This window comes from Electrona antarctica (genome assembly GCF_951216825.1).
Source record: "Electrona antarctica genome assembly, chromosome: 15".
Lineage (NCBI taxonomy): Eukaryota > Metazoa > Chordata > Actinopteri > Myctophiformes > Myctophidae > Electrona > Electrona antarctica.
Genome location: NC_136796.1, coordinates 22,704,626 through 22,718,861, shown reverse-complemented (window position 1 = coordinate 22,718,861; position 14,236 = coordinate 22,704,626). Strand labels below are relative to the sequence as shown.

General features: G+C 42.5%; 1 protein-coding gene across 4 annotated transcripts in view; it reads right to left on the bottom strand.

The window, feature by feature from the left end:
- Positions 1–348: 348 nt before the first annotated feature.
- Positions 349–14,236, bottom strand: part of rxrba (retinoid x receptor, beta a) — a 28,768-nt gene continuing 14,880 nt past the window's right edge. For 2 of the 4 annotated variants that reach the window (XM_079522365.1, XM_079522366.1), the window contains exons 10-13: positions 9,801–9,842; positions 4,300–4,391; positions 3,414–3,519; positions 349–3,177 (exon numbers count right to left, since the gene is read on the bottom strand). In XM_079522365.1, the coding sequence (XP_079378491.1) occupies positions 3,030–3,177; positions 3,414–3,519; positions 4,300–4,391; positions 9,801–9,842 (388 nt within the window). In that variant the 3' untranslated portion in view covers positions 349–3,029. The remainder of the gene's footprint in view (positions 3,178–3,413; positions 3,520–4,299; positions 4,392–9,800; positions 9,843–14,236) is intronic. The other 2 variants (XM_079522368.1, XM_079522367.1) reach the window with 2 other exon arrangements.

Sequence of the window (14,236 nt, the reverse complement as noted above, 5' to 3'; positions counted from 1 at the left end):
AAAATGGGCTCCAAAATGTTGTAAAAAGACAAAACATTTTCTGTCCATTGAACCGATAAAACATACAACCTGTGCAACCTGATTTGCTTTGCATAACATATCTGATATATGAATCAAGGTCTTTTCACCCCTGGGTGCATAGAGTGAGATTATCTACCTATCACTGGTATAAAGTTAACTGCCATTTTTGCATCCTTAAGATACCTTTTCATATAATTTACAAACAAGGTCAACTATACAGTCTCTGCGCACCGAACTAATGCGCAAAATATGAATAACCAGCAGAGAACTCATACAAATCCACTGTGTCACTCCAAAGCCATCCTGATGGGCCAAAAAACAAATGTGTGTTGTTTTGTTTTTATTTTTAAATGACTTGGAAAGATCAACATCCATGGTGATGCAACATTGGCAGCAAAATGTGTACAAAGTTATTAAAACACTGAATATAATCACATTTTGAAAGAAATTAGTGTTGTCAGTGACTGCTGGGCAAGAACAGACAAACAACTCTTTGTTTTCGTCTGTTAAAGCTAATGGCCAATTATGATGCAAATGCTAAAAAAACAACTCATCACCTCTGACTGAACAGTAATGTGTTGATAGAAATTATGAAAATTAAAACCTACACGGGTAGTACCTCCTACCTAAGCCATAGGTCAATCCGAGTTTGTCTAAAAGTGGACAGTCATTTCTTTCGGGGGAATTTTTTCTTTTTTTTCCTAACACAGTTCCAAGTAACTCACAAAAAAGTGCATAAATGACCACCATAGAAGTCGAAGAGGGCAAGGTGTGGGCATGAAGAAAGAAGCTAAATATATAGATTTTTGTCTCGCATGAAGCTGGAACAGCTTCCTATCGGCTGTCCAGAATGGTAACTGTGTTATCCATTTTGGCACAGAAGTAAGCCAACTGCCAAAACAAGAGAGAACAGAGATAAAACAAAACATAATTCTAATTCAAGTCATTCTTAATTTTTTCTCTCGTTCTTCTTTTCTTCTTTTTACAAAGCCCGTTGTGCGCATCAGGGTGGGGTGGAGGGTGAGGGGGGTTCAAACAAAGTGGCCTCCAACCCCATTTCCTTGATTTCATTGCCTTGGGGGACAAATAAAAGCTCTCATTTCATGAGTACAGTACTTCGAAAAAACAAAAAGGAGAAACTCAAAAGTTTCAGCACAAGTATTCAAGAGAAAATAAACAAAACGTTCTAAACAAAAACAAAAAAGCTAATTCAAATATTCAAACGTCAACGATTGGATGAAGTCAACTGGAGAGGCAGGTTTTGCCTGTTAGACACCTCGTGACGTCCAATCAGTAAGAGGATGTTTGACGTGTTGACTGAATGCTACGCATCTGTTTCTTTTTTTTTCTTTTTTTAAAGCTAAACTATAAACAAGTAACTTCTAACTGGCTGGCAAGGAGTATAATATACAGAGATACAGCAAGCATTGTGTAACAAAAGGAACCCAGTTAACAGCAAGAGAGGGAGAAAAGTCTACCAGTTTATCGCAGGAAGCAAAAATAAAAACCCACTCTGAGATGAAGGGGAATGGGGGAACCAAAAGCTAACTTAGAATAAACTTAAGACATTTACCGTTTCTGTCTGTGTGTTTAAAAGGAGACAGAATTCCCTTGAGACTTAACCCCTAAGTTGGAACACTGGTTATGGGCGGGAAATTGTGTGTGTGTGTGTGTCTGTGTTTCAGACAGCATTATGGTCGTTCTGAGCAGTGTTCCTTTTAGCATGAGCCGAGCTCCAGACTAAAGCCTGAGTTACAGCCGATTTATACTTGGTTGTCGCAATAGTCAATCTATACAAGCTCTCAGTCTCAACGCGGCGAACAACACATGGCAACTGGCGTGTTGTGAGCTTGCAGATCTGCTACGTTCGCCGCACAACACATGCACACAGTGCAAGTATAAAACGGGTATAACGCTTCCTACTGGCGGCTGGTTCAGTTTTTTTTTTTCTTTTTCAGATGGTCTCACCAGCACAAAGGGAAATATAGCCCTTATTATTTTTTAAATGGTATTGGGAGCATCTTTAGAAAATGATATTCCTACCAATGCCAGTTGAACCCAAAAACTGCAATACAGTACATGTTCAAGTACTTTTTCAAGTTCCATACAATCTGGAATTGAAAACGTAACCTGATTCGAGATTGCTCCAATATGGTATGATCGAGCACCGTGGGCGCTGTGTTGACGGTTAAAACATTTGGTTGACGTTCAGCTTGGTTCCAAGATCAAAATAGGAGCGCATTAAACTGCAGCAACTTTAAGATAGGCTGCATTAGACTTCCCACGCCAATGGCTAATCGTCAAAGGAATTAAAGTCCACTCATTCCAAATACAGGGCCTCCAAAGACTCCTGGGATGCAATTTTGTCCATCAATTACCTTCGAAAATCACCTGTCATCGACTGATCAACATGCGAGCTCTGACTCGCTTGATAGGACAGGTCATCAATTTTAGCGAAACACAGCAGAAGTCAATAACACATCCAGATTTTGGGCTATATTTAACCTAATATCCTAATGATTGCTACACACGGTGGCCTGTTTCGGTGCAACCATAAGACACTGCAACACTGTACAATTGGCTCAAATCGAGAAAAATAACTTTTAATAGTTTGAAAGTCTTAACTGGTGGGACCCATAGAAAAAAATGTGTTACAAAGCCAAGTTAAATGGATGCAAATGCAACCAAGTCTGGAGCCCTGTTAGATTTCAAGGTGTGTGTACACGTGTGTGCAACAGTCTGTCTGTCTGTGTGTGTGTCTGTGTGTGTGTGTAAAGGATGTACAGGTTTACAAGGGGTGTGTGTCTGTATATGTCAACACATGTACATGTATGGATGGACGTGTGTATGAGTGCTGTGCTGGGAGAAACAGAACCAGATGGGGGCGCTGAGCCCCCCCAAGAGCTAATCATAATTGATGACGACAGCCAAAGGGGTGGCGGTCTGTTGGAAATGCCGGTGGCAGCTTCGGATGCGAGAAGACCGGACCGGACAGAGAAGAACCTTTCTTAGGGGAGCTGGTGGGGCGCCTCTAGCATCTCCATCAGGAAGGTGTCGATGGGCGTGTCACCAATCAGCTTGAAGAAGAACAGGTGCTCCAGGCACTTCAAACCAATGGAGCGCAGCGCTGGCAGCCGGAGGAGGAGCTTGGCAAACCTGAGGATGACGGGAGGAGGGAGGGGGGTTACATTTCTTTGTATACCATTTTTCACGACCACAACGATATATTGCAATAATAATGTGTGGTTGTCACAAACTCCCAAGGCACCTCTGGACTTGTCTCAGGGCATGCCAATGTGACTTGGCAAAAGTGGCACACCGTTTGTTAACCGTATTTTACATGTACAGTATGCGCGTGCATCTATGTACAGTAAGTATGTGTGAAACATAACCTGCCCTGCTGGTCGGGGTATCTCTGTTTGCAGTACGATTCCAGAGAGGCGTACACCCGCTCTCTCAGCAGCTCCACCTCACTGGGGCTCGACAGGCCCTTGGCATCTGCCAAAGCAAACACACGTGGATTAAAGCTAAATGAAATGTTTGCATGACCAAGTCCTAATGTGTGATTAACCCATTTAGACTTGTCGCAATCTATGCGTTATTATACCTTTCAATGCTACCTCTGTGTCTGATTAGTTGTTGCTATACATGTAGCAACACATTTTTGAGTAGTCCTAGCCACTCCAATGAACAGCTATATCTGTCCCTATGTATGTACAGTATGTATGTGTCCAAGTACGGAAATAGTGTTGCTTGACGACCAAGTGTCACTGTTGAGCCACACACACACACACACACACACACACACACACACACACACACACACACACACACACACACACACACACACACACACACACACACACACACACACACACACACACACACACACACACACACACACACACACACACACACACACACACACACACACACACACACACACACACACACACACACACACACACACACACACACCTGTTAGTGTATCACCAGTACAGAGTACAGTGCAGTACTATGGTACAGAGTACAGTATAGTGTACAGTACAGTACAATGCAGTACACTACAGTGTATAGTACAGAGTAGAAGTATGAGTAGTACAGTACAGTATGAGTAGTACAGTACGATTAGTACAACTACATAGGGACAGACACACAGCTGTCCATTGGAGTGGCCAGTACCACTCAAAAAGGATAACAGATTAAGTCAATTAGTTTGATTAAATTGCTGCACCCCAAGATGTGTGTGTGTGTGTGTGTGTGTGTGTGTAGGCTAACCTGGATTGAAAAGGATGATGGCTCGGAGGCAGCCCAGCTCCGTCTTGTCCATCTGCATGTCTCTCATCTTACTCACCAACTCGGTCAGAACCCTACACTCCGTGAACGACAGAGAGATGGAGGGAGGGAGTAGAAGACGAGGGCAGTTATGGATGGGGGAGGTGAAGACGAGGGCAGTTATGGATGGGGGAGGTGAAGACGAGGGCAGTTATGGATGGGGGAGGTGAAGACGAGGGCAGTTATGGATGGTGGAGGTGAAGAATGAGAGAGATGGAGGGAGGGAGTAGAAGACGAGGGCAGTTATGGATGGGGGAGGTGAAGAATGAGAATGGAGTGTGAGGTGTGGGGAGAAAAAACGTGGAGACAAAGATTAACAGAGGGGGAGACAAAGAGGACGGGAGGACAAAGAGAGAGAGAGGGGGGGGGGGGGTCAGAGGAATGAGAAAACGCAGACTATTAACCCTTTGGCCACCAGGATTAATTAATAACTTCGATATAATTCACGCCAGAATTTTCCCCCATTCAACCCTTATTTTGAAGAGCCAAAACCTGTTACAAATGTTACTACTACTGTGTGTGTTGTTGCATCCACAGTAATTATTTACTATTCTATCCATATCGAGTTGCAACTCCCCCGTCGTGGTCTACAACTATACTTTATTGGCAATGTTTTTTTTAAATAGTCCCCGCGGTTGTTGGAAAAATAGTGGCGGCAGCTGGATTCGAACCTGGGAGGTGTGAATCCATAGTCTAATGATTAGACCATTATGCTATCGAGTTGGCTGCCACAATTGGTTTCCTAGCTGTAGTAGAAGGTGATAATACTCCAGCCCTGCGGTCGCCTAACTTTACTAGTAGCCTCGTTACCCAGGCTTTCATTTTCGTTGGCGGAAACAATGAAAGCCTGGAGGAACACATTGGCCGCTCTGGTCTAGAAGTGGGAGTCAACCCTTCCGGGTGGGCGTCGCTCCAAATGGTGTGACGTAGCACTGCACTGGGGGGGAGAGGAGGGGCTGGGGGTGACAGATCGGTGAGATCCAATCATGGTGCGGGCAAATCTTTGCTGCGACCCGCCCCTCTAGACCAGAAACATAACACATTAGCTCAGGCTACTTTACTAGTAGTAAGGAAGGGTGAAGCCCCTCCCTCCTACTAGTAGGAGGGAGGGGGCAATCAGAGGCAGGCTAGGTGGTACTGCCGCTAGGTGGTAGCATAAGCACCCGTAACGTATGCCACGCGTCCGCTCTCACTCTACGCTCCTGGTTTCATTTCCGGGTTATTCAGGGAGGTGGGGGCTGTTGTGAGCACAGTCATCGTTAGCAGTAGCTCATACCCCTTAGCTATCTTTACAAACAGTTACATGTGCTCAGCGATGATGAGCACATGATTTACGATCGCCGGGATGCAGAGTCCTGCACCGGGTCGGATACCCGCGGATACCCTGTGGGTACCAGAGTTTGACGGGTGGGAATGGGCGGAAAATATACTTTTATAAGTTAACGGGTGCGGGTACGGGCGGGACGCAACGAAACGCGGGTGGGTGACCTTTTTTAAATCAGCGGACCCGCACTGCACAATGTTATTAACAGCAGCTGAGCTGGGGTTTTTCTCAACAGGGGAGTCAAGTTAAATCCGTCACATGCCCAAGGAATCGTCAGTGATGTGCTGTGCTTCCCTGTGCTACTTCCTTGTTGCATAGCAGTGACATCACAGCCGAATCATTGCTTCCTTATCGTAGCATTTCACGTGTGGAGTTTATTATTTTTTTATCACCAGGCTGCAGCCTGTAGCCTATATTTTCGTTCACTCACGCTGATGTAACACCAAGGGATTATAATGCCAACATTCAACACAAGATGTAAAGCTAACCCAGGTAATGTTGGCCTAATGCGTCACTCTGTATAAGTGTAAATAAAGTTAAAAAGATTAGCCTGATGAGTGATGACTCAGTGATTGAAACAGCCTTGGATCAAGACGGTCGACTCATCAGGCTAATCTTTCTTTTATCATCCTCTCCTTGTTGATATATTATGCCAATATGCCATTTAGGTCGAAATCATGATATAACTTTATGTTGTGATAATAAGCCGCAGTAGCCTCAGTCAACTATGACTGGATGTCTTCCGTTCCGTGTGCAACGCACTGCCGCCACCCACCACCACCACCACACGCGGTGTTGGATGAAATAAAGTCAATGATAGCTATCGATGCCTGTGATACGAACGGGTAACGTGCGGGTAACGGGTCCAATTTTTGACGAGCGGGGCGGTTTCGAGTTTTATATAAATCACGGGTAACGGGCGGGTTGCGGAACTGATGATTGACGGGCCGGGCGAGTGCGGGTTTCGAAAATTGCACCCGTGCAGGACTCTGCCGGGATGCGCAACGGCTCACCACGGACAGCACTCGAACCTTATGAGATACAGCGCTTTGAAAATCCTGTTAAAATGGAGGCTCAATGGAGCTGGATTTAAAAATCCCATACTATGGAGAGGCTCTCCATAGTAACCAGAGCAATGCTAAAAGGTAAATTGACGGTCGCCGCTTTCATATATGTAGTATACGGTTGTCTATGGACATGTACGTAGATAGCATCTTTAGTACCCTTAGCTTTAGCTACGGTACTATGGTTAACTTGTAAACTGTTAATATTTTAGTATTAGTTTATCACGAAACCTTGAACCTTAGCATCCCTATTCGGCTTTATATGTCAGTTGAATACTTTACAGACTCTGGTTGAAAGCGATCGCCCGCACAAAGTTTATGATGGACAACAATGTTTGTAAAATAATGACAATACTTCCGAGGAAACACGGACGTGCGCCAGACCCCAGACCTGTGCAAGACGCATGCTTAAAAAGCACAGATCTACAAGCTAACATCCTGTACCATCGCGGTAAAACAGAAGTTAAACTTTACTAAACTAACTTGTATAAACACGCAGCACTGATCCATCACAGATTACCAAACCCCAAAAAACATGTTACATCAACTGGCCTCAAGATGGGGCTATTAAATTGTTAATGGAGATCTCTAGAAATGTGACTCTACACAAGGACACTATATAATAGGCCGATACCGTTTGTTGATTTGGCGCCAATTGGCGGTCAAAGAGTCTCAATGATCACATGGTATTATGGTTTGGGTGGTTTGGGTGGAGCGAAAGGCAGGTCTATGAAGCCAAAGCACTGCTTGATCCATTAGGGCAGTGGTTCCCAAACGTTTTAGCTCAAGACCCAAAGCAGAAATGTGAAGTCTCCCTGGGACCCAAACTAGTGAAAATAGCAGATCTACAAGCTCAAATCTCATGATTTCATGATAGGTTAAATTCATGAAATGCATAATCATTTATTTAACTCAAGACCATTTTCACAGATTCATTTTACTTTTCTCTTGAATTGTTTTTTAAATGTATTTTAGTAAACAAAAAAATAAATTAAAAAAGGGATATTCCGACCTCATTCCCAGATACGTCGCTAACCTAATTTATCGACAAATTATTTTGAATTCATCCGTTCTGGAAAAGTTATCCTAACATCAGGAAATTCAGTTTATTAACACCAACTATTCTTACTGTTGGCAGCAGAACAGGGTGTTAAGTGCAGACCATTTCGTCTCTGTCGGGTGGAAACCTTACATGTTCAAAACTGTTACTTTTCAGGATTGAAAAATAGCAAAAGTAGCAGATCTACGATGCCGCGTTTTGAGCTTGCAGCTTGCGTAACACTGTAGTATGACAATGTAGGGCATTAATTGACCAAAACAAAGTTAGAATATGGAGATAAGAGGTTTCTGCCCGACAGTGACGGTTTGCAGAGGGAGGGAAAGTCCCAACATGACCTTCCGAACCAGTGCAGGGATCTCAACTAGACCCCCCCAAAAAAGCGTGCACACACACACACACACACACACGTAGAACCAGAGCAGTATAATGGTGTGCTGCAGTGTTGACATCTTTTTGTATACCAACCCATTAGTTACCTCCACCGTAGGTTCCCACTGCAGATTTCCAAATAATACAAATAATATTTATTTATTTTTTGCATTTGATTTTAAATAAATTATGAGGGGGGAAAAAGCTCAGCAGCAAACAAAGGCTGTTCTTTTTGTTTTTATTATATAATTTTTACGTTTTAAGAACAATTAGATTAACGGTTGTAATTTATGTAACATGAAAACTCTTACAGCAGGGCTAGACAAGGCTTTTCAGCGTGAGTTCGCACACAAGAGCCCCCATACGCGCACTTAAATTGGGACTGGAACTATAAGTGCGTGTGTGCGTATACGCACTCTGAAAATCCTGGTGTAGCTCGGCGGTTAGGGTTCTGTTAACCACAAACCTTATTTTCTGCATACTTTGGTGAGGAAACTGAACTCACTTCCAGATTTTTTTAGGACTACAAACTATAATGCTGCGTTCACACTGGCAGCGACAAACTGACAGGCTACAAGTCATATTCAATGGAAGCCATTCAAGCCATCGACATGAAGCAACAATCTGACAACTGGAAGTTGTCGCTGCATGATAAGCTACCAAAAGAGGTTTAAGTGGCTTCAGCTTTTTTCTCCTTTATGTTTTTCTTTATCGATAGCACAGTGGAGATTTGACAGAAGACGGGAAAAACCTCTCCCACATGTGGACGGAGACACACTTGATGACGCCAACAAACATGTTTAGCAATGAACAAAGGGGTTCCCAACACCACGCCTCACGTCAAATTCAGGCTGGTCCGGTGCATCTCAGGAGCGGGACTTGTAGGCCTATATGTAGAAGAAGGAAGGCGCTGGAGCAAACTCGGACAATTGAAGCCTTTTCCATTTACCGGATGCAGGCAAATAACGTGCCGTTTCGATGTCAATATATCTTCATCAGGTCATACCATGAAGAGGCTACAAATGGCTTAAATGCAAGTGAGGATTGGGGGGGGGGGGCAGGTCCTTCAATTAGCCAATATCCAAAGGCCCAGCAATAATGAATACATGTACATCTTTCTATACGCGGAGAACTCAAGGAGGATTGGAAGTCAACCATAAATAGCATGTTTAGCAACTCTTCAGCGGGTGACTCAGCAACAGTGTAGCCGACCACGCTTGGAAGTTTAGTAGCTTTTGCCGCCGTTAGTGTGAACGCAGCATGACACACTCCACTATCCCACTGTCCACACACCCAAACATGTCAGTATACTTACGTCAACCAGGCTAACTGATGAGATTTTTCAGCACGAATGTCACAATAGAACACTAAGCGGTATCCAAGTGTGGCGAAAATAAGCGTAAAGATGTGTGTGGTAGTACCTTTTCGAACTTTACACAGGACAGATTCCTGTAAAGATGCGTGAACCTTTGACATTACACAGATTCTCCTGAATTCTCCAGTACATTTATAACTTCTTAAAACATTCCAAAAGGAAACCATGATTCTGTCATTTGTTTTTGTGTGTGCATTTGCTTTGTTGTGTGTGTGCGTGTGTGTGTGTGTGTGTGTGTGGCGACGTATTTACCTGTCAAATATGGCCCCAACCTCAGCATTGTGCGCACTGTCCCTGTGTATCCAATCACAAGGCATTATTAAAATGTCATTACACAGTTGTACACAGTGTTATCACATTGGACCTTTCACTGTATTTTAAGTTTATTGCCCCTGGTGAGCGTGTGAAAAGTAGTAGGTCATTGTCCAGAGGCACAGTCAAATCCTGAGTGTTAATTTAAGTCGTAAAGTGAAAAATAAGAGTAGAATAAAAAGGTAAATGTTTACACTTTTAAGAGTAAAATTAACACTAGGAATTGTAACTGTCCAATGGTGTGGTTGAGGGACCCCATCTCTGTTGATGATCTCATGGATTAAAGCAAAAATAAAATCTCACAACTGAAAAATGGTGTCCTAAAGTGCGACTTATGAAACAGTGTGCCGTTTCCTAAAAAACACATGTAAAATTATGATGTTTTAGTAATATTATTATTGCGGCTATTCTACATACTGCCAACCAGGTGAAGAAGTCGCAGATTGAGGCTTTAACCTTGGCTTTTATTATGAAATATCAGAGACCATTTTATTGAAGATGCTTCAGAACACATTGCTTTTTTTGACTACTTCAAATGCTTGAATCTTAAAATAATAACCGAAAATAGACGATCTACAAGCTCTCAATGTGTCGCCGCATTGAGAGCTTGTAGATCGCCTATTTTCGCTGCGCAACATGCTGGCGTCTATGGAATCCAAATGAGTGAAATCAGTGGTTGTGACTGAGAACTTTAATCCATGTGATCTAGGGTCAGCCAGAGGCGTCTCTCCATTAAAAAACAAACAAACAAAAGTAGATTGAAAATAATTCAGGCAGGGCCAGTTTGGATTTGAAAGATAAAGATTTGATTGAATTAAACTAATTTCCCCATTTAGTTAAAGGGGAACTGCTCTGTTATTTCATGTGAATCCTGTTATTCTATTGTGACATACATGTAACACTTCACACACTACGCTCTGTGGGATGAGAGCTGCTCGATCTAGAATCTCACCTCCAGACTCTGTGTAAAACTCCTCAAAATGCGGCATTTTACGTATCGTCTCTGTCGGGTGGGAACCTCAATATGTGCAGACTACTTATTATGATCAAATTAAAATGTATTAAAAAAACAAAACTTATGGAAATGACGATGTTTCTGCCCGACAGCGACAATATGCTAGCAGCCGTTGTCCAAGCATAGACTAGAGAGAGTAGAGCGCTCGACAAACAGAGCGCATTCAGAAGTACGTCATGTGCCATTTTCAAATGTCGTCCTCAGAATAGAATCACAGGATTCAGGACAGGTTAAAACATTGGCCAAGTTGTACATTTAAACTGTATACATATGAACAAAGAATTGGCTTAACATCTTACAGCCTACTCAGCAAGGCTTTCCAAGTACAAGAACTCTTCCTCAGGCAGCAGTGGTAAGCCTGAGAAAGGGTTTTTGTACCGAAAACGCGCTGTAAGATGTTTTGCCAATTGTTTGTTCATTTGCCTATACCAAAAGGTTGTAAGATATAGCTGCCTCCTTGGGAACCATAGGACTCTCCACTTTTTTGTGTGAAACTTTATACAAACACCTCCTATATGTTGAGGCAAAAAAAGGGTATGAGACCAAGGCGCCTTCGTGGATAAGTTAAAAAGCTTAGTCTACTCTTAAGTCACCCTGATGAAGATGTTAGAATTTACGGAGAGGATGGCCCCTTGAGATGCAGCATCTCATTTTAGAGGGTGTCATATACACATAAGTAAAACATTACATACAATACAGATGCCACAACGCGTATGTGTATTTTTTATTCTTGCTATGCTACTAAAGGCTTTTTAACTTTTCCACAAGAGTGCTTTGGTCTAATCCCTTTTTCGCATCAATTGTGACACCCAGTTGTACCAAAGAGCACCATGTAGGGTATTTTTTACTTTATTGTTATGCAGTGCAGACCTGCTTCAAGATCTCTAGGGCATGAAGTACTTGTGGCACATTATTCACAGTCCTGTAGCGAAGTGTATGGAAAACTCAGCAGGGAAGGGGGTTGTGTTAAAAAAAAAAAAAAAGAACAAGCCAATTCTGCGATAGCAGGAAAAGCAAGAAGCAACATAACGCGCAAGAAAATGTGTCACGGATATACAACTAAATCAATAAAAGCTGTGTGATTAGAGAGAAAGGCAGTGACACTAAGTGTTAGTGTCAGATCTGCAAAGTGGGAAAAAGGAAAAAAAATAATTATCAACCCGAAAACAAAATGATTTAGATATAAGTGGGATTTCCCAGGCTGCTGTCAATCTGAAACAAAAGTCTGCTTCTAGAGAACGGGAGACAAGGTTTGAGTAGGGAAATCAGGTAGCCCAGATAGCTCGTTTTCACCCTGCCTCCGAGTTGTTTTTGCTTTGGTTTTTCTAAGTAATTAAGCCATTGTGTAACAGTGTAATTAACAGTGCATTGACACTTTGTGATGAGGTTGGGGGAAGTCTGAGGTTCAAAGTTGAATTATTTTCCGCGTGGCTATGTCATGCTCTGTTCCATCACATGAAAAAGATTACAAGTCTGTGAATGTCTGTGTTTGTTTGTGTGTGTGTGTGTGTGTGTGTGTGTGTGTGTGTGTGTGTGTGTTTGTGTGTGTGTGTTTGTGTGTGTGTGTGTACACACACACACACACACACATCTCTACAAGGTAAGCATTAGTCACCAGCCTCCTGGCATGCAATGTCACCTTTCAGCCAGTTCTAAAGCAGTAAAAGTCACAGACAGCCAACCCACCAAGAACACAGCTGCAGCCAGCCAGAGGTGAGAACACAGCACTGAGACGTAGCGGTTCACTAGAGCGACTACCAACCAAATAATCAGTGACATCAACCGTTGGGTTTGAGTGCTGGGCAATATATTCACAGTTATATGACCAACTGGTAGATTTTACGAATTAATAGACAAATTCAATAACGAGATTAGTGAAACCTAATAATATTTCAACAAAGATTGAAGAATTAGCCAACATCTTTTGCGGTCTACTGTGTCTTATATTTTGGGGGCTTTTCTGCCTTTATTGATAGCACAGTGTGTAGAGAGACAGGAAACAGGGAGAGAGAGAGAGACGGGGAGTGACACATCAAAGGTTGTTGGGATCGGGATGTGCTGCCAGGCTGCATTAGAGCCGTATGCAGCTGGACCAGGGTTCATCACCATGCCGGCTTGTGGTGGACATTTGTCAATTGTATTTTTGCCATGGACATACAAATATTATGAGTCCTCAAAGTGGGTTGCTTGAAGGTGGTCCAAATGGACCCTTACAAGTCTGTAATGGTTCCATATGTACACACCTCAGTTATTGGGGTCCTTGGAAATAAAATAAAAAGGTAGACAACCACTGTATGGTGGACTCCTACTGTATGTCATAGTAAATCAGTGTCACACATATTCAGAAGAAAACCATCAGACTGACATTCAGTAATTGGGTCTTTTGATCAAAATAGGAACATTTTAATGTTATGTAAAAACAAAATCTAAAATTTGCCATGGACAAGGACAAGTCTTGCCATGGACACATTTGTCCATGTATGGACACATTAATGACCTGGCCTGGACCGCTAGGCCAGAGGGTGCCCCCTACTGTGACCTTTTTCAATGCAACCCTGCAGACTAACTCAAGTGTGGCTCTTGGCTGGATTTAACATGGGTGTTACACCACGGACAGTTCATAGATAGAAAGCATAATATCAAGATACGCTACCATTATTTGGTGCATAAATAACATATCACTCATTGTGTATGTCACATATCGACATATGACATATCGCCCAGCACTACTAAAAATATATAATTTCTATAATATTTTATGTGCAGGCAGGTTGTAAGTGTCTCTAGGGAAGGATAGCAAACTCCACAGATACAATGTTGTTTGTCAGAAATAGATTCCATTCCAAAACAAAATATTCACGTCTCAAACTGAAACCAGGTGTTTCTGGTGCTTTTTAACCACTTAAAACACTATATTGTTGCTGTCAGGCATATTTTAACTTTTTGTTTTTTTAGTAAATTAACGCTCCTACCTGGTCATACTATAGCATCACTCAAAAGCATCAAAAGTAGCAGATCCAAAGGCACGAAGCAACGTGTTGAGCTTGTAGATCTGCTACTTTTGGATTCGAATAGTTTTGGACAAACAAGGTTTCCACCCGACAGAGACAATATACTTCATTAACTAATTTTAAATATTTCTACACTGCTTCTCTTCGCTGAAAATAGCCAATCTACAAGCTCACGTGTCACAAGCTTATAGATCTGCTATAGATATAGATCTGCCTTTTATAACATTCCCAAAATAGGGAGGCTAAGGTATATGTGAATCAATAAAAGGATGGTGGATCAATGTAGTTGGTTGACAAAGTGATAACCATCCAATAGATGGCCACCATGAACTTCAATTGAAGACAAACTT